General features: G+C 39.3%; 1 protein-coding gene across 1 annotated transcript in view; it reads left to right on the plus strand.

Moving 5' to 3' along the window:
* The window catches only part of NAB1 (NGFI-A binding protein 1), a 29,784-nt gene extending 11,488 nt beyond the window's left edge, over window positions 1-18,296 (plus strand). Inside the window, exons 3-8 of the mRNA XM_024197763.2 lie at window positions 2,797-2,930; window positions 4,331-4,382; window positions 10,850-10,960; window positions 12,584-12,743; window positions 14,097-14,246; window positions 16,149-18,296. Coding sequence (XP_024053531.1) covers window positions 2,797-2,930; window positions 4,331-4,382; window positions 10,850-10,960; window positions 12,584-12,743; window positions 14,097-14,246; window positions 16,149-16,240 — 699 coding nt within the window. The 3' untranslated portion in view covers window positions 16,241-18,296. The remainder of the gene's footprint in view (window positions 1-2,796; window positions 2,931-4,330; window positions 4,383-10,849; window positions 10,961-12,583; window positions 12,744-14,096; window positions 14,247-16,148) is intronic.
* The last annotated feature ends 308 nt before the right edge of the window (window positions 18,297-18,604 follow it).

The raw sequence follows: 18,604 nt of genomic DNA on the forward strand, positions 1-18,604 counted from the left end.
ACCAACATTGACTTAATGTTAAGGTCTGACATAAAACCCTCAGAACAAGGAAGTTCTGAGTTAATATTAAAACACTGTCTTTAACCTATCCCATTGTCTTAGTATTGCACAGGTTTCCAAATATGGGGCTATGAGACTGAGGCACAATGGATTGGATTAAAGGAAGCTTGTTTTGGCCATACCCTTGAATTTGGTGACTCTTAGGTGTTTGATTCAGCTCCGTTTTACAAATGTAACTTTGTGTATTTAATAATTTGGTGTTTGTATGACTACGTGTAAAACACAAGAAAATCATGGGGTGAAGAAAACACAGGAATAGCAAAAATGAGTAATATATGTTGCCTGACTTCACTTAGGTTATTTACTTTTTTTGACTTAAAGGAGCTGGGGGAGAGACTTTATATTTAATTTTCTCTATGTCTGTGTGGCAGGGGAATCTTCTAACTCTGTTGATGGAAATGTATACTTAATTGGAATGGTTGCTAGAAATCCCTGCTTTTTACAATGAGAATTCCCAGGAAGGGATTCTCATTTTGTGGCACACAGCACTGAATTTTTCTACCTGCTAGCTGCAGTCTGCTGCCTATTGAAAAGGGAGGAAGCCATGACATGTACTTCTGGCTCAATAAGGCTGGGTTTGCAGTGATCATGGAGAAACTGACTAAGAGAAGAAAGAAAAACAACCCTCCCCCCCCCCCCCCCCCCCAAAAAACCCACCAAATAGTTGGCTATCCTTCAGTATTATGATAAAGCACTTGCCAGGAGTAAACAAAAGTGTTCGTAATCTTTTTTATTATTGCAACCTTCTAAGACTATATCCAGTTATGAAGTAATGTGAATTGTTATGCAAGTGTACAGTATGAATAACATACTGATGCTGAAGTAGTAAGCATTGTGTGTGAAGAATGATCCTCAAAGGATATCTAAAACATAGTAAATGAAAAGCAATATACAGAGATTAACACTTGAATATCAGTTATTTTATATGAGTGTTGTATTCATAAATCTCTTCCCTTTCCATTTATTTGATTTGCAGTAATCTTTCTGTAAAAGAATATATAGGGTGGGTTTCTTTTTGATTTTTTTTTTTTTTAAATCACCCCTTGAGTTTTCTGGTCTGCTAGGCAACTGTCTTACTCATGATTTTAATACAGTCTGCTGTGTTAACAATATATAGTAACTGCATGATAAAATGGGTCTGATCCTGTCACTCTAGTGCATCTGACTTCAGTAAGCGGTTTGGTCTTTCAGTGACTGTAGGATCAAACAATACATGTAGTTTATCTATTAAGTATATGTAGTGCAGTAGCTGCTAGGCCAGAATGCCTCTCCTGTGTCTTCAGGTCTATATTGTAAATAGCGTAGTTTAGTGTAAATTCACACTTAGTACATGAAATATGCTTAAGAAATATAATTATGAACAGTAGTTACTTCTGAGGTCATAGAATCATAGAATATCAGGGTTGGAAGGGACCTCAGGAGGTCATGTAGTCCAACCCCCTGCTCAAAGCAGGGCCAATCCCCAGACAGATTTTTGCCCCAGATCCCTAAATGGCCCCCTCAAGGATTGAACTCACAACCCTGGGTTTAGCAGGCCAATGGGTTACCTAGGGAGGTGGTGGAATCTCCTTCCTTAGAGGTTTTTAAGGTCAGGCTTGACAAAGCCCTGGCTGGAATGATTTAGTTGGGGACTGGTCCGCTTCTTAATATTCTTCAAATCCACAAAACAGGCCACGTCACAGACTCTAATTGAATTGAAGATAATTTTTAAGTTATATTTCCAAAGAACTTCCAACTGAAGCCAATAAACTTGTCTGATGAATAAAAAGTTTGTGTGACCAGTTTCATCCTTTAAGGCAATTTTTTTTTAAAAGGTCTGCTTACGAAGGGGTCTTCATGAGAGATGTGGGGATGGCGTCCTAGATCCAAGGTATAAAGCACCGGTGGGGAGGAGCGGGTGACAAGTTGTTCATAGGTTTTTGCCAATGCTTCAGTGTAATTGCAAGCCTACTGTCCTGCTCCCAGGGTCATACAGGTAGTATTGGATGCAGCCCACATAACACATTGTGGGCCTCATATGTGGCCCAAAATGGTAAAAAGGTTGAGAACCACTGCCCTACATGATTTCATAGCAGTAGTGAAACTGACTTGAGCCTTGTTAATTTCGTTTTGCTGCTTTGTAAAGCTATGGGCAGCCTCAGACACACTGGGATGGTGTCCCAGCAGGCTCAGGAAGACATCACTGCATTGGTTTAGATTTGATTTGCGTTCAGATATAATTTTCACAAGCATAAGGGTGAGAAACATACTTTTTTATAAGACCGTTTACATTCTGCAGAAACTGATGGCTTACACGTCATTCATCAGGGAAATCTTCCTACGCACCACTGTCAAGTGGATTTTTCAAGCCTTGTGCATGTTCTTCTGCACTGGCATTTATAAAAAATAATCTTTGGGAGCCAAATCTTTGAACATTAGGAGGTGCTGTTTCATACTGTGGTTTAGTTAACATTGGGGTGAGGAAAAGGTAGCTTACATCAGAGAGAGTTATAATAAACACTTTAAAGAACACTAAATGTATCTACCATATTTATGTCTCTTTATAACTGAGGCAAGTATCTGGGAAAGGATGAGTATTCACAATCTGAGGAAATCCTCCAGATTCATTATAAAATTATAAGTAATGTGACTCAGTGTTGAAATCTGTCATCATGTCACACAATTGGATACTTTTACAAGGGTCAATAGGTGATATTTTGAGGAAGTCAAGAATATTTTTGTGTGTTTAACTTCCAGCTAACAGTTAATGAAGCAGCCGCTCAGCTGTGTGTAAAAGATAATGCATTGTTAACCAGGAGAGATGAACTCTTTGCGCTGGCTCGGCAGATCTCTCGAGAAGTTACATACAAGTACACTTACAGGACCACCAAGTAAGCTTTAATAAACTCAGGGGAACTTTATTTTCTATGAAGTAATCCGTTTAATAGAATTTCGTGTGAAGCATTAGAAATCTCTTTTCTTTCTTCCTCCTCTGCAGCTAGCAAAATGTTTACATTAGGCGGGAGGGAGCACATACATATGGAAAATAGAAATCATCAGTAATACCGTGTAAACCATGGAACCTTTCATATTGTTACAATCACTTTTATTGGCATGGAGCTATTTTAATCCTTTCACCAACCTTTTGGTTCTCCAGATTCAGTAACTGTATATACAGTACCCTTCAATATACCATCTCTAAGAAGCAAGCATTTTAAATTTTGAGTCATTTGTTATTTCAAGGTTAATATAAATTGTCAGGGCTTAAACAGCCTACCCAGAGCATGTATGAAAGACAAAGGTAGTTGAGGGTAGTTTATAAACACTTGTTTTAAAAATTAATAATTTGGGACCAAATTTAAATGGACAATGTCCCTTTTTAAAATAGTTATCAAATCAAGCAGCGGAAAACAGGATACGTGTTTATATCAGGTTGTTATCTGTGTATTGCAGAATAAATGCATTTTACAAAACATGTCCATAGATATGACTAATATTTTTCAGTATATTCTATATATTACTATCAAAAGTTGATATCTCTCGGATATTACACACAGTGTTGAAAATATATTTTTCATATGTTTTCAGGAATTTTTTAAGAATATTGTTTAATACACATGCCCGACTGTGCTAGCGTCTTCTCCCATCCTGGGTAACAGACGCCAAAGGGCATTTTGTCATAAAGATCATGCTGGAACTTTCTGCTTTAAGGTGAAATTCATCTCTGTTCAAAACACCAGCACATAGACCTACGTACTGCTTTATTGAGGACTTAAGTGATGCATGCACCTTGTGCTACTCCTCTGCACAGGGCTGAATTTCACCCTAATTTGGGCTAATTTATTGGGGGGCCTTTTTTTTGTCCCACTGCATGATCTTTTCTGGTTTTGCCCCAATTCCATTCCCCTTGTTTTCCTCCAATAATGCCCTTTCTACCTAACAGCTGATCAGCACAAACAGTAGACCTTTCAGCTCTGTCACCTCATTGTGTTGACCAGACTTTCTTGCCCTTAGTTGAGTTTCAACTGCTTTCCTGTCTAAGTGCCCAATCCTGCAAATCCTTGCTTGCCGAGTACTCCCAATGACTTTCACTGTATCAGTTGGGTGGTTAAGAGTTGCAGGATGGGGCCCCAAATTAATGTTTTCCCCCACTCATTGGGTCATATTCACCCTTGATTTTAATGGTGTTAAATCTAGTGAGTTATAGCAGAGAGAAATTTGGCTCTCTTTTTATATGTAAAGACAGGATATTTATATTGTTTATCAATACTGTGTGTTTTTTTTCTTCTAGATCTAAATGTGGTGATAGAGATGAACTGTCACCGAAGAGAATTAAGCTAGAGGTATGATATTGTGACTCCTACATGCCAAGTTTTACATTCAAAAAAATTGATTTGCCCCGAAGTTAGAGAACCTGTTAAAAGAAATAGTTTAGAGAGCACTTGATATGCTGATGGCTTACGATTTGTTGATGGCTTACAATTTTGTATAGCGGTATCCGTTTTGTTTGTGATAACATTCTTCCTTTTTGGTCCAGGGATCTGTGTGTGGAGAGGGGGAAAATATTAGGTGGAGTAGGGGGAGAGGAACCGGAGAATTGCACTGTTGGGGCAGAGCTGACATAGATGTATGGCCACCGCTGTGCAGAGGGCTTGCTGCAGATCCCAAGGGATATTCAGGCTTTTTCTGCAGTCTCTGTGATTTGGGCCATGAGATTGGGAGACAAATCCTGCCCACCCCTGAGAGACCAATGTGGGGGAAGCTATCAGAGGTTCCTCATGGAGATTTCCTTCCATTGAACTCAGTTGTCTTGTGTGTTTTTATTTTGTTTTTCTGTGGCTCAGGGAAATTCTTATAAGGCTCTGACATAGTTCTGTAAACTTAGAGAAAATAATTTTTACTTTTAATTAGGCACCTCTGTCATAGTATTAATATTAATTTAGGAAAAATAAATACCAAATAGATTACTCAGATACTTGTTGTTTGTATCCTATTTTTATTTTTAAAAAAGTTAAATATATAGAAAGTGCATTGGACTGGTTTTCTTTAGATTATAAAAACATAGGCCAGAATTCTGCCCTGTGATCCCCATGGAACATCTAGTCCAAGTATTCTGCTTTCCATGTATGAGTGGCACTCTTCCCATTGGAAAATGTACTGCAAGCTCTAAGCAATATCCTCCCATCAGTTTTTTTTCTTGTAGGGTCCAATTGCACTGAAGTCAGTGGGAGTCTTTCCGTTGACTTCAGTGGGCTTTGGATCAAATCCAAAATGCAGAACTCTCTATTGATTTCATTGAGAGTTTTGCATAGGAATTGATGGCAGGATATGGGCTATATGTGCCTATAACTAAATCACCAAAACTGTCAATAAGTGAGAAATCAATTGCAAATGAAAATGTATCTATCAGCACATACACACACACACGCACAGATAGTGTGTGTACTTATATCTGTCTGCATGCATATCTCATACACACACACATATATATATATATAAATTCACATCTACACACGACTTTAATTAAACATAAGTTCTATTGGAAATTCTTTGTTAAGAGGAAATATTCTCAAGGTCAGACTGACAGCATATGCAGTACCTTAAGGATTACTTAAAGTCTTAAGTATCTTAAGTTTCTGCTGCTGGAAAGTAAATTAAGTCCATTTTAAATAGCTCATTACATAGATATGGATAAGTATCCAATATGACTGGCTCATCTTTTATGATATTTTTTTTTAACTGATTAGCCTTTTCACTGCTGCTTGGGTATCATCTGATTCAGCTACAATTCTCCTTATATCATCTTCTAAAATAAATGGTATAGTACATTACGATGTGCTAAGTATGGGTCTGCATTATAATAGCATGTAACATGGAGGTATGTGGTATGTTCTTCATCATGTAATTGTAATGTAAGGGTTTGCAATACACTGAAATAGCACTTTTTTCATATTTAATTCCTTCATTGAGGAATAATATGTCATATGTAAAATCTACTATTTCAAAGTAGTGCAAGGATTTACATTTGTTAGCTAAGCAACGGCCAGCCTCATGTGGCAAATACTCAAACAAGTGCGTTTTTTCTCTTTGAAAATGAGAAGTTAGTTTGAAAGCCAGATATAAATAAAAGCATTTTTAAAATTTAGTCATATTGCACCCTGGTCATTTTGTTGTGCAACACATGGATTACAGCCCTGGACAGCACTTAAAATATATATAGTAATTTGAATTGTGTAAATGTGTGCTCTGAAGGTTTACTCACAGCTCCCATGCCAGTAATTCTGTGTTTGTGTTGGGATTCACTTTGACCTGTCTTGGCTTTTTAGTATTATAAACTCAGAATTTAGAGCTAGGAAAAGCCCTATTGAGTCATCTACACCATCACTATCCATGGCCAATATACAGTACTGTGGTTCCCTATAGTATATTCTCCAATGTTTTTTGCCCAATCTAGTTTTAAATTACTCAAGCAGTGGTGCTTCCACTGCTTCTCTTGCTAGACTATTCCACAGTCTGAGATCTCACCATTAGGAATTTTTTTCCTTTGCTCAGTAGCAGTTAACAATGGTTAAGCAACTGAAATGACAAGCCATGAGAGAGTGATTTTTTGGGGGGGAGCGGGGGGGAGGATTTTTTTTTATGGGGAAAAATGGAAACATGGAAAAACATAGTAGATTTAAGCTGAAACTTTAGGTTGTTCTTTGGAAGGCTGTTGTTTGGGAGAGGAGACTTACATACCACTAGGAGAAAGTATTCTTATATTTACAGAGTAGTGAACCTTCAGGCTTTTTGTTCACTGTTTCATTGCAATAGTTCAGAAGAAATATGTTCACTCTTTCTACTTATTTTAAAAGGCTAATAGTTCAATCATGTGATTTTTTCCCCCCCTTGAAGAACTGAATGTCCTCAGTCTACAAAATGATATTTTTCTGAATTTTCCTGTTACTGCTGTGCGCTGCAAAACATTGTTTCATTAAAGAGGACATAGTCCCGACTAATACAGAATGACTGACGAAGTGGTGAGGCCCAATTTTACCACCACGTTTTTCTGTATGTTTGGGAGTTCTGTATTATTGTAGATAGCATTTATGTGGCAGGACAGTTATTTCATTTGTGTTAATGAGTTGTGGCTCTAATTTACATTCCAGGTTATATTAATTTTTCAAAAATATATAGTTAGATTGTTTCACTACACATTTCCTTTGCAGGGTTATTTTATTGGGGAAACATATCTCTCTATTGACCTTTTATTTTTTGTTAGCAGTATTTTTCTAACAAAAGGTAGAAGTATGACGAAACATGGTAGCAAATATTGCAGAATTCTCTCTCCATACTGGATGGAAATAGTGTCCATCCGTGCTTTTGAAAGTTGTACTGCTGCATCTTCTATCTCTGAATACAGAGAGTGAGGAAGTACGGTGGGTTAGTATTCTGGCTTTTCACTTGTGGAGACATCAGGTCTGATCTTGGCTTTTCTTTTTAAAAGGTAATTTCACTTATTGCGTGAGGCAGGATTGGAACATTGGAGCATGATTTGCCATTGCCTTGCCAATTAGGTAGTCATACCTCTGCAAAGTGCAGTGTCAAAGGCCAATATGCTGACTTAGAAGTGTTTCATACCTCACGTTGCATGGGTGTAAATGACTGCTTTCGGAAACAGGCAAAGTGACCTTTAAAAAAAAAAAAAAATCTGGGATTTTGCAGGTTAGGCTTGATGTAGGTGTACCAGCAGGGCTGTGTGGGCAAAGTTACACATTGCCTGCCTCCAGCCATTCTTGCAAATCCTTCCTCTTCATAAGCACTAAATTCACACAAGCATTACAAAGAAACAAAATACCACGAATTACATCAGATTACCTGTAAAAGCCTTTCTCTTCCCCCGTGTGCCCTTCCCTTTTTGTTGGTAGAGTGGGCAGCAAGGCTGTGGGAGTTGAGTGTAGAGAAAAGAGAGAGATTCTAGGAAAACAGGCTAAAGGAATAGAGGGAGTGAGAGAAGGAATGCAGTTACTTGGGATGGGAGTTGAGAGTGAATAAAAAGAAAGTGCTGTGGCTCTTAAATTTCTTCTGGAAAAAGAGCAGTAGGGAAGAGTAAAGATGCAAACAGCATTCTCTTCTCCCACTAAGCAGCCATCTCATTCTGTGAAGGATATGGCGGAGGGGGGGCACCCCTTATTTTGTCGTCTCTGATGAGTCACTGGTAATGCTGCGCAAAGCAATGAGCTGCTGTGGCAGCAACTCAGAAAACAAAACAGGTCACAGGTATATCGCGCAAATGGCCTAGAGAGAGTGGCTACTCGTTCTCATTTCTGCCTTTTAAAATTGTGTGAGAAGAGGTTCGCTTTCCACATATAGTATTGACAGCTAGGAGGGGAAAGAAGAGGAGAATTATAAAGTTATTGCTCTTCCATGTGCTGGTAATAACAAAGGAATCTTCAAGTGAGTGGCAATGTTAAAACAGAGGTGGGGGAGTGGGAGAGCCTGAGACAGCCAAGTTCAAAAAGCTCAGTGGGAGTAGGAGACCCAGAGGGGAATGCGAGACTAAAGAGGAGGCTCAGAGAAAACATCTGCAGTCAGTGCCGGCTCTGGAGAGAGAAGAGGGAAGAGAGATGCTCACCTACGCCATTGCCAGGCAGGTTGAAAAGAGAACCAAGATCAGAGGTGTGGGGTTTCTCTTTCTCGCCCGATCAAAAGAACAGAAGCACTAAAATCTGCTGTTCATGTAAGAAAAGTGTCATTGGCGGGAAAGAAAGTACACATGTGAGACTGAGAACATCTGCTATAAGAAACCACTTTAAAAACAACCGAGCAGCATGGAAGAAACACATGTGCTGTGTGGAGCAGACCCCTAGTACACAGTAGGGAGGCGGAATGGGGAGAGGCATGCTTAGCTAGGAGTAGGCCATGGATGGATGTCATACTGAATTGTCTAACCTGCTACCTCTTTCTTAGTCATCCATTCTTATATCATAAGTCTTTGTGAACAAAAGAACAGTGTGGTAGGGGCACATCTCAGGAAAGGTGATCCAGAATCCAATTGCCTATTGAAGAAATGTATGTGGGGATAACACAAAGCAGCAGAAACCATATGTACTCAGTGGGCCTGCTTTTGAAAAACAGACTTCAATTTTACACTGGTGTACAATTGCTGGTGTAAATATATGCAAGCACATTTTATACCACTAAATTACATCATTGGTGCTGTTGTACGTCCATATTCAAAATTTCAGCTACATGTACATATGGATGTAAGGCATTCAAAGGCAGAGTTGAGGTCTCTTCTTAAAAATAAAACAAAACTCCCACCCCACAATAAACTAAGGTCTAAGTGTAGAAGTAGCCAGTGTTTTGTAGTGCACTTCCAGCATCTTTCTGTTTCCAGGTGAGATTTTATGGATAATTTACACTGTTCTAAAGTGGTAAATACTCATTGGATTGTATTTTTCCGTTGGGGAAATTGGGGTGGGGTGTGGAGGGGTAGAGCTGCGTAAAACACTCTGGGACTGATTCTCCTCTCAAGGAGCGAGAGTAACCTCATTGAAGTGAATGGAGTTGCACTGTGAGGGGGAAGCAGACCTCCTGACAGCATTCACAGTGACACAGATGTGTCTGGTCACTGTTGCGTAGGCCACTGACTGCACAGGCCTCCCTGTTCACTAGGTATTTCGATCTTTTTTTCCCTTTCCTTTGTTAGTCAGAGGAGGTGTATCATTCTACAGGTTTTTTTCTTCTGGGGATGCTACCTTTCCCTTTCTTAGATTATAAACTCTTTGGGCTGGCACTGTTTTCCTGTGTGTGAGTACCTAGCATGCTATAGGCACTGCCTGTAATCCTCCTAAAAATGTTACTTTGGCACAAGGGGCCTATGATCTCCTAGTTATGAATTTCATTGTTTTTAGATCCTACTTCTTTCTCCAGACTGCTCCCTTGATTTAGCTCTCTTCCCTGCTGCATTTTCTTGTGAATAATGATGCATCTCCATTGCTTTACATGAGTTCTGCTTGTACAGCACTAACCTGCATGAATATTTAATCTTGAACCTTGCTACATACAGAAAATGACTGTAATGGAACTTGCAATTTTCCCATGCACAAGAGACGAAGGAGATTTGCAAGTCATAAAAGTTAGAGATGGATAAATAATTTTTGGGGCTTCGCATCCAGGCACCTGGCAGAGCAGAACTGTTCCTTGCAGCATACAAAGTCCATGCTACTTCACTTTTCAGTGGGCAGCTTGTCATGCAGAGACTTTATAAAGATAAGCCACTACCATTTTACAGGGAGACCAGTATAGTTTGTGTGTGTCTTTGCAGCATGTTGAATTTTGTGGTGGTTTGCCCAGTTTTCTAAGCTACTAAATTCTGCTACTGTGTTTTCTGTAAGATAGGCAAGTACATGCATGGCTGTGTATCTAAGATCAGTGTCAAGGTCTTATTCTGCATGTACAGCAAGCCTCATGGATGTTACAGATGCAAATGGTCAAAGTTAGAGCAATAGTCTGCATTTATAACATTGATTTCTTTAAAAAAATCCAAAAAACCCAAGCTGCTAAATCCAAAAGAAAACCACAAAATACTGGGCCTAATTCTGCTCTGTTACACTGGCTTAGCTCCAGAGTAACTCCATTGAAGTCAATGGCATTACTCTGGATTTATACTTGGATGTGTTAGGCGTGGCACAAGCCTCAGAGTCTTAAATCCCAGTTCAAGTTTTTCACCAGAGTTATAGAATATTCTCTTTTAACTCTTATGATACATTGCTTTTTCTTTAAAAGCAAAACAAAATCATATGCCCTGTTTGTTTTTGCTCAACAGGATGGTTTTCCTGATTTCCAGGACACAGTCCAGACACTTTATCAACAAGAGAAAGTACCACTTGCCTTGGCCAAAGGCAAAAGTGAAGATTTGGCAGCTCTTAATTCCCAGGTAGACAAACTACATGAAACTATCAGCTTTCTACTGAGATGCTGTCTAGAATAGTAACAGTTGCTTTCTAGGTTGATTTTGTATAATATTTTGATGACTAAAATCATTACCTCCAGTTCTCAAAGATCACCTGGGCTAGCTGAGATTATCACTGCTAATATGGGTTTCACTCTTGGAGCTGTTATGACACTGTATAGTTTTATCTTCATTCATTGCAAGGAAGTAAGGATCTCACCTTCTAGGCTTGAGACAAGAGAAGGAATGCACCATCTACTGTTGGAAACAAATGCGATAGTACAGTACATGCCGCATAGAAGTGAAACCCTTTTAAAAATAAAAGTAATGTTTCAGTTCGTAAAATATTAACAGAATCCTCAGGTAGACCGTCGATTAAAATACACTTGAAAGCAAACTGTTAGGTAAAGGGAGAAACAATTTTCTATCTGCCAAGACCTAAGGTCAGGGTTCTGTGTTTCTCCTCTAGAACATGATGATATCTAAAGTGGTGTGAGTAAATATAGAACAGGTTCCTTCCCTGCTCTAAATGTCATCAGTTTACTGGAGAACCTAGGACGTGGTCTTCTCTTTTACATTGTCAGCTAATTTGTAGTGTTATCTTTTGAGCACACAGATGTCAGTGGGAGTTGAGGTCGCTTCACATCTCCCAAGAGAGGCTCAGCTCCTTGCAAGAATCCGCTTTCTTTTTTAATAGAGACAATTCATAATGGAGACACTTATAAAATGCCTACAAAGAGAAATCAATCAACTTTACAGTTTGCTAGCATCAGTGGATGCTAATTCTGCATATTTTTGCTTCCCTTTCTATTTGTATGCTTCTGTGTGGCTCTTTGAAACGGACATTTTTTTAACTGGTGATTTTTTTTATTTTATTTTATTTTTTAATTTTTATTTCCATAAGATGTTTAGTCACAGTCTTGAGAACATGATCATATTGAAAGTTAAAATTTTCTTGGCACTAAAGTTGATGACAAACATTTATACACCATTCCCTCCCACGTTGCTCTACATTGTTTAATTTCACTCTCTAGAGGTGTATAGGTCTTCTTCATCTTCTAGACAGACATTTCACACCTTTATCCCCCACAAACATACTGTCATCCTACACTTTCACAATGGCAGATTTTTAAACTTGTGTACTGCTATTTCCTAAAATAAAGACTCCAAGATGTCTGGTAAAATCTTGGCATAAGTTTTTAGCAGATGTTGCCATTGCTGTTGGAATATTTTGTAGAGCCATTTATTCCAATAGGGCTAAATTTGATAATTAAGAGACAGAACTTGCATTTGGGAATTTCTCTAAGTGTAGACTGCAGTCCTAGAGTGCAGAAAGTTTGTTCTCCTCAGGTAAGAACTAAGAAATATCATGTCGACTGGCTAAAAGAGAACACATGTTTTTATGCACTTTGAATGACACTGTGTTCCATTGCTTTAGTGGGTGCAAAAATATTTTGTTTGCTTGATAGTTTTGAGGTAGCTTAAAGCACACGTGTACATATGAGCCAACAAAGAACTATATCTAGACTGCTTGCTTTATTACCTGCTGGTATTATTTTTTTCCTGTACAACAACATCCATATATATATATTCTTGCTTTATTTGCAGTCTGAAAAGGTGATGGCAAAACAGATGGAGTTTCTTTGTAACCAAGCAGGGTTAGAGAGACTACAACACTCAGAGAGACGCCTTTCCACAGGGTACTACAGACAAAGCTCAGAAGAGCACAGCCCCAATGGCATGACGTTAGATAATGCGGATGGACAAGGTATAGTAGCTTCCAGGCATGATATTGCTGCCACCCAATTTGTCTGGTGTTATGCAATCATTATTAGTACTGATGTTATTCATATAGCATCAGCAGTGTGGAGGAAGCTAAGCAGGCAAGTAAAGACAAGATCCCTGCCTGGAAGAGCTTACAGTCAAAATCAGTGTTTCTCAACTACGGGTACACGTACCCCTGGGGGTACGCAGAGGTCTTGGAGGGGGTAGTCAACTCATCTAGATCAGTGTTTCTCAACCTGGGGGTTGTGACTCCCAGGGTCATGGGATGGGTTTAGAGGGATCACAAGTGCAGGGCTGGTCTTAGGGGGTGGCAAGCAGGGCAGTTGCCTGAGGCCTCATGCTACAGGGGGCCCTGCAAAGCTAAGTTACATGCTTGGGCTTGGGCTTGAGCCCTGCCACCCGGGACTCTGGCTTCAGACAAGGCTCACAAGTGAAAAACAGGCTCAAGTATCACACCAAAATGTAGGTACAATATTTATATTGCAAGCAGTTTATTTTATAATTATATGATAAAAATGAGAGAGTAAGCAGTTTTTCAGTAATAGTGTGCTGCGACACTTCGTATTTTTGTCTCATTTTGTAAGCAAATAGTTTTTAAGTGAAGCAAAACTTGGGGGTACACAAGACAAATCAGACTCCTGAAAGGGGTACAGTAGTCTGGAAAGTTTGAAAACCACTGGTCTAAATGATACAACCAGATATAGAGCCAGATTCTGCTCAGTAACTCTAGGGAAACCCCATTGACTTCAGTGGAGATGTTCTATATGTAGACTTTTGTAACTGGGACCTCTGCAGCATGTGGGTGAGGGTCACTCACTATCTGGGTATGTTTCAATTGTTTCCCTGCCACTACTGGAGCCTTGAGCTTTGGGGCACTTTGGTCTCTTCTATTCTCTGCTGTGGCACATGATAGTCTAGTCACTTGTGGGCTGTGATACTTTGGTCTAACTTTGATTGTTAGCTTTAGTGTGTTGGCCTGTGGTATGCAGGAGGTCAGATTAGATGACTTGATGGTACCTTCTGGCCTTAAATTCTGTGACTAACGCAGCTCAACATGGAAGGGAAAGTTGTATCTTGAAGTGTTTTTGAGCAAAATGAGGGATTGATGCTCAGCCATACCAAATCTGTAGCAGCACTAGCAGCCTGGAGAGGAAGAGAGGTCATCTGCAAATCAGTACTTTACATACTAGAAATCTCTCCTGCATGGTTGAAATCTAGAATGTTTTTCTCACTGATCAAATGGTGGTGTCTTTTTTTTTTTTAGCCTTAATTTTGATTTCTAGCATTGCTTTGATTCATACTTAATATTGAATATTTCAGTATTGACCTCTTTCAGGTGAGAGGCCCCTGAATCTCCGAATGTCAAATCTGCAAAATAGACAGTTGCAACACATTTCGCTAGATGGAGAGCAGCACGTAGGAAAACCTCTGTGCAGTGATCTGATCCGACTTTACTCCAGTGGTGAGGCAAAGTCTCAGCCCTCAGGTAAGAGTTATCCATTGCAAAGCACCACAAATTGCCCCGTAACATCCATTCACAGATGGCTTTCAGAAAGTTTGTGGGGAGCCACACACCTACTTATCCCTTTCAAAGAAGAATTTAGTTCCTAAACACCGTCTGCAGATTGATACCTTGAAACCAAGCTGCAACTGAAACCTCTGAATGACTTGTTAATCTAGAAACATACCGAACATTTGATGAGAGATTTAAGTATTGCCATGTTTTCAGTTATGCTTTGGGCAGGAGATGCAATAACTATTCACACATAAGACAGGAGTCTTGGGACCCATCTACACAGACAAAACAGCCAAGCAGAACAACTGCTGTTAAACTCTCTTGTGGCGGAACATGGTTGTAACATGATCTGGCTCAGTCTGTGTGAGTGGGACCAAATGATATTCCAAACAGACTTTCTGAGGCCTTGGCTACACTTGCAAGTTACAGCGCTGTAACTCACTCCCCGTCCACACTGGCAGGGCACTTGCAGTGCTGTATCTCCCTGGGTACACCGCTGCAGGTACTTCACATCTCCGAGAGGAATAACAGCTGCAGCGGAGTGGCTACAACTCACAGGTGTGAGTGTAAACGCTTGCAGCGCTGTACTAATCACCTTGTCAAGTGGCCAATCCTCTCCATTGTTGTGACCGGCTGCAGGAATGTGGAAGTGCCGGTTTCAAAGCTCGTACCACAGAGAAGCAGCTTGCTTTGAGTGAGTAAATGAATGAGCAGGGGGCCGGGAGTTCGGAACTTGCAAAATAGAGAGCTGACATGTTCCAAAAAGCACTCACTCTCTCCTCCCACACTCCCTGTCACAATCCACCCCACCCCCCCGTTTTGAAAAGCACGTTGCAGCCACATGAATGCTGGGATAGCTGCCCATAATGCACCACTCCCAACACAGCTGCAAATGTTACAAGTGTGGCCACACCACTGCGCTGGCAGCTGTCAGTGAGGACAGACTGCAGCGCTTTTCCCTACTCAGCTGTACGAAGACAGGTTTACCTCACAGTGCTGTACAGTTGCAAGTGTAGCCAAGGCCTTAGCCCCATCTCTCTGGGTTGGACCAAACCATTTTAGAAGCTGGTTCAGCCACAGCAGAGTTTCTGTTTTGACTCTGTAGACTGGGCTTTTAAGTGTTTCTGCTAGCCTTTCTATGCAGTGACTTGTGGTCACTGTTTCTCCTGTTTAACACAGGCACACAGAAAAAATCTCGAATGCTGTTAAGAATATTTATTTCCTCTTCTACTATGAAGTCTGAATTGGATGCCTGTGCTTTGGCAAAGCATTTTACATATAAAACTGGTGCATTGGCATAATATCAAGAGCAGTCTTGAGACTCTTCTCCCTAAAGGTTTAGGAATAATAATAAGATGTTTCAAGGTGTATGGTAGCAGTTCCTCTTAAGACTATTGTGCTGTCTGAGCACTTGGCAGAATGCTGTGTCTATCCTATCCATGCCTATCCTAACCTGGGCCCAAGCCCTCCCTATTGCAACCTGCTGCCTGTTACAGGGTCTGTGTGGCTGGAGGACCTTCTAGTCCATGGTCTTCCTACACCCAGGAATGTTCCACATGCTCATGCAGAGAGCAATACTGCTGAGCTCTGCTTCCTGGTGAATGGGGGGTTATAGAGAAGTATCTCCGTGGCTTCTTCCATATTTTGATAGTGGAACTGTGGTGGTTCTGATATAGTTCAGGGCTGGTATGCCTTGGGAGGAGGGTGGGGCAGAATCTTGTCTTCTGTGAATGTTGATATGTCATCAGCCTCTATGTAGTTCAGTGGGCATTTTCTTAGGGTAAACACAGAAGACATTTATTTCAACACAATATTTCTTAACAGCTCCTCTTCCTCTTCTCCCCCACCCTTTTTTTTTTTTTTTTTTTGCAGAAGGCCTTGGTATTTTAAAAGACTTTCCTCACTCAGCTTTTAACAACATAGAAAGGAAGGTCATAAAAACAGAACCTGAAGATACAAGATAGTCATCCTACTCTAGAAAATGGCATCAGAATAAAGAATAAATCTTTAGAAGAGAAACAAACAAGCCTTAATAACCAGTGTTGCCTCATTCAAATAAGAGATTTCATAGCCAAAGCCTAAGAACTGGTACAGTAGTCTGGAGACTGAAAAACAAAAGACGCTGCAATCTAAAACAGTAATACAGGTGGATACACATTCCTGTAATGTGGTTTTATAATGTGGAAAGGTTCACAAATTAATATTGTGAGCCTCCTTTATTTAAGAATGTATTATGTATTTGTATAACTTATCAAAGTAAATCTAGATGTTGGGACACGTATTGAGTCCAGTAGATGTGGCTACAGTTCATTTTACTTGAAATTTCAGTGTCTACTTTAAATGTATCTAGCATAGATATGATTGTTATACATTTGAGTTAAAAATCCTTGGAGAAAGTGTAAGAAAAACCTAGAGTGACACAACTAACAGCAAGTTTGCAATGGTATTTGTAGGGAAAAATAGCAAATACATACAATATTTCATGGTTTAAAATGTTACGTGGATATAGCATTTGATAAACCTGATCCTGTATTATAGCAGACACATTTGACACTTATTAATGTTATTTTAATGGTTTCAGCAGCCTGTATGTAATACATTTACAGTATATACCTATCCACTACATGGGAATGGTGAATAGGAAAATATGAGCCAGAATATGGGAGCATCCTACTTATTGGCTCCAATTTCATCAGACAGAACAATCATTTCAGATACTGTGTAGCTAAACCAGGGCTCGTATGCTCTCATTTGGGAGGGAACTCAGAACACTAGACATTATGGACAGATTGGCAAAAGTTGTGCTTCAGACACTTAGAACATTTTGGAGTTCTCTGTGGATGTTAAAGACAAAATGCATCATAAGTGTGGCAAAGATGGAAAATGCAGGATTCATGCATCAGTACTGAAAAGGTTATATTCAATATCCAGGAACAATAAAATAAAAGAGAAGAGGGGGAAGGGAATACATTACTGGTAAATGACCCATTATGAGGTGCTTCCCAACCCACATGATTCTCTGAGTATACCATATACTGTATACAGTATGCCAATATGTTCCCTTGTGTATGTTAGTTAACATCTGTATTTGTTATTTATTTGACTCTTTTTTTGTATGTTTTTCATTTTCACAGATGCCATTTTGTCTAAAGACAAGGAATTAGCTTATAACTTAGGGATTTTGGTATTTAATGTGGGGTGTGTGTGTGTAGACATCCATAATGTCAGTGTAACTCCTATTGTATAGTTGCATCTCTGCAGTCAAAATAGCTATACACCTTAGTTTTTAATATAATTTTTACCCACAGTGCTCTCTGAGGCGGAGAAGTAAGTCAACAAGTAATGGATAAACTTCCACAGTGAGGTGTGCACTTCATCTGCAGTTTTGCTGTGTCCTAGATATGTAATGATTATTCAATCATAATGTATGTCGTACTGAAATTGTCAACAAAATGTGAGCTGGAATGTCTACACTGCAGTCTCTGATCACTGTAAACCTGTTTCATTATTTTATCACTTTTGATTTGTGGAACAAAGCTTTATAGTAGAAACACCAGTAAACAACTTTTTATACTATTAAAACGTTTGTTTTTTTTAATGTTTCTTGAATTGTATTGTACTGTCTCACTCCAGAAGAAACTTACTTTGAGTGGAATTTGCAACTTCATTGCTAGAAATAAGAGGTTGAATGTATTGTTATATTTGCTCCTTTATGTTGTGAGAGATAATAGAATGGGTAGTAAGTATGTTTCTTCAGTTTGTAATGTCAGTCATAGCACTGGTTTGTATCTGGGTAGTTCTGTGTACAGTATTACAGTTTGGAAGCTTGTAAAGGCTTGAATTGTACAAGTTTAGTAATAGAATTTAGCAAGCAACAAGTTTTTAAAGATGCAGGAAACTTCCTTCTGATTTGGTTTTGTTTGTTGTTGTTTTTTGTCAACATCTAGCATGCCCAAAGTCTCTGCTGGACCACACAAAGTTCTTAAATATATTAAGAGTTTACTGGTCTGGTTTACTGTGGGGGAGGGGAAAATAGCTCATTTCATTAATCATATTGTTTCATTAGAATACATTTATTTTGTAAACACTAATGTATTACATTTACTAAAATTAAAGTATATAATAGATATTTTTATTTTGAGTTTGTAAATACAGTATGATTCAGTTGTCATCAGTGGGTTAGCTCTAGGATGGTATTTTGGTTTATAGTCCAATGGACCATGTCATTCCCAATATATGAGGCATTTTTTATCATATTAAATTTGCAGCTGTGTGATAGTTTCAACCCCCCTGGGTACAAAACTGTTTAAGACGTTCCCAGATCTCAC

This window comes from Terrapene carolina, unplaced genomic scaffold (assembly GCF_002925995.2).
Source record: "Terrapene carolina triunguis isolate 2854851 unplaced genomic scaffold, T_m_triunguis-2.0 Scaffold62, whole genome shotgun sequence".
NCBI classification, from domain to species: domain Eukaryota; kingdom Metazoa; phylum Chordata; order Testudines; family Emydidae; genus Terrapene; species Terrapene triunguis.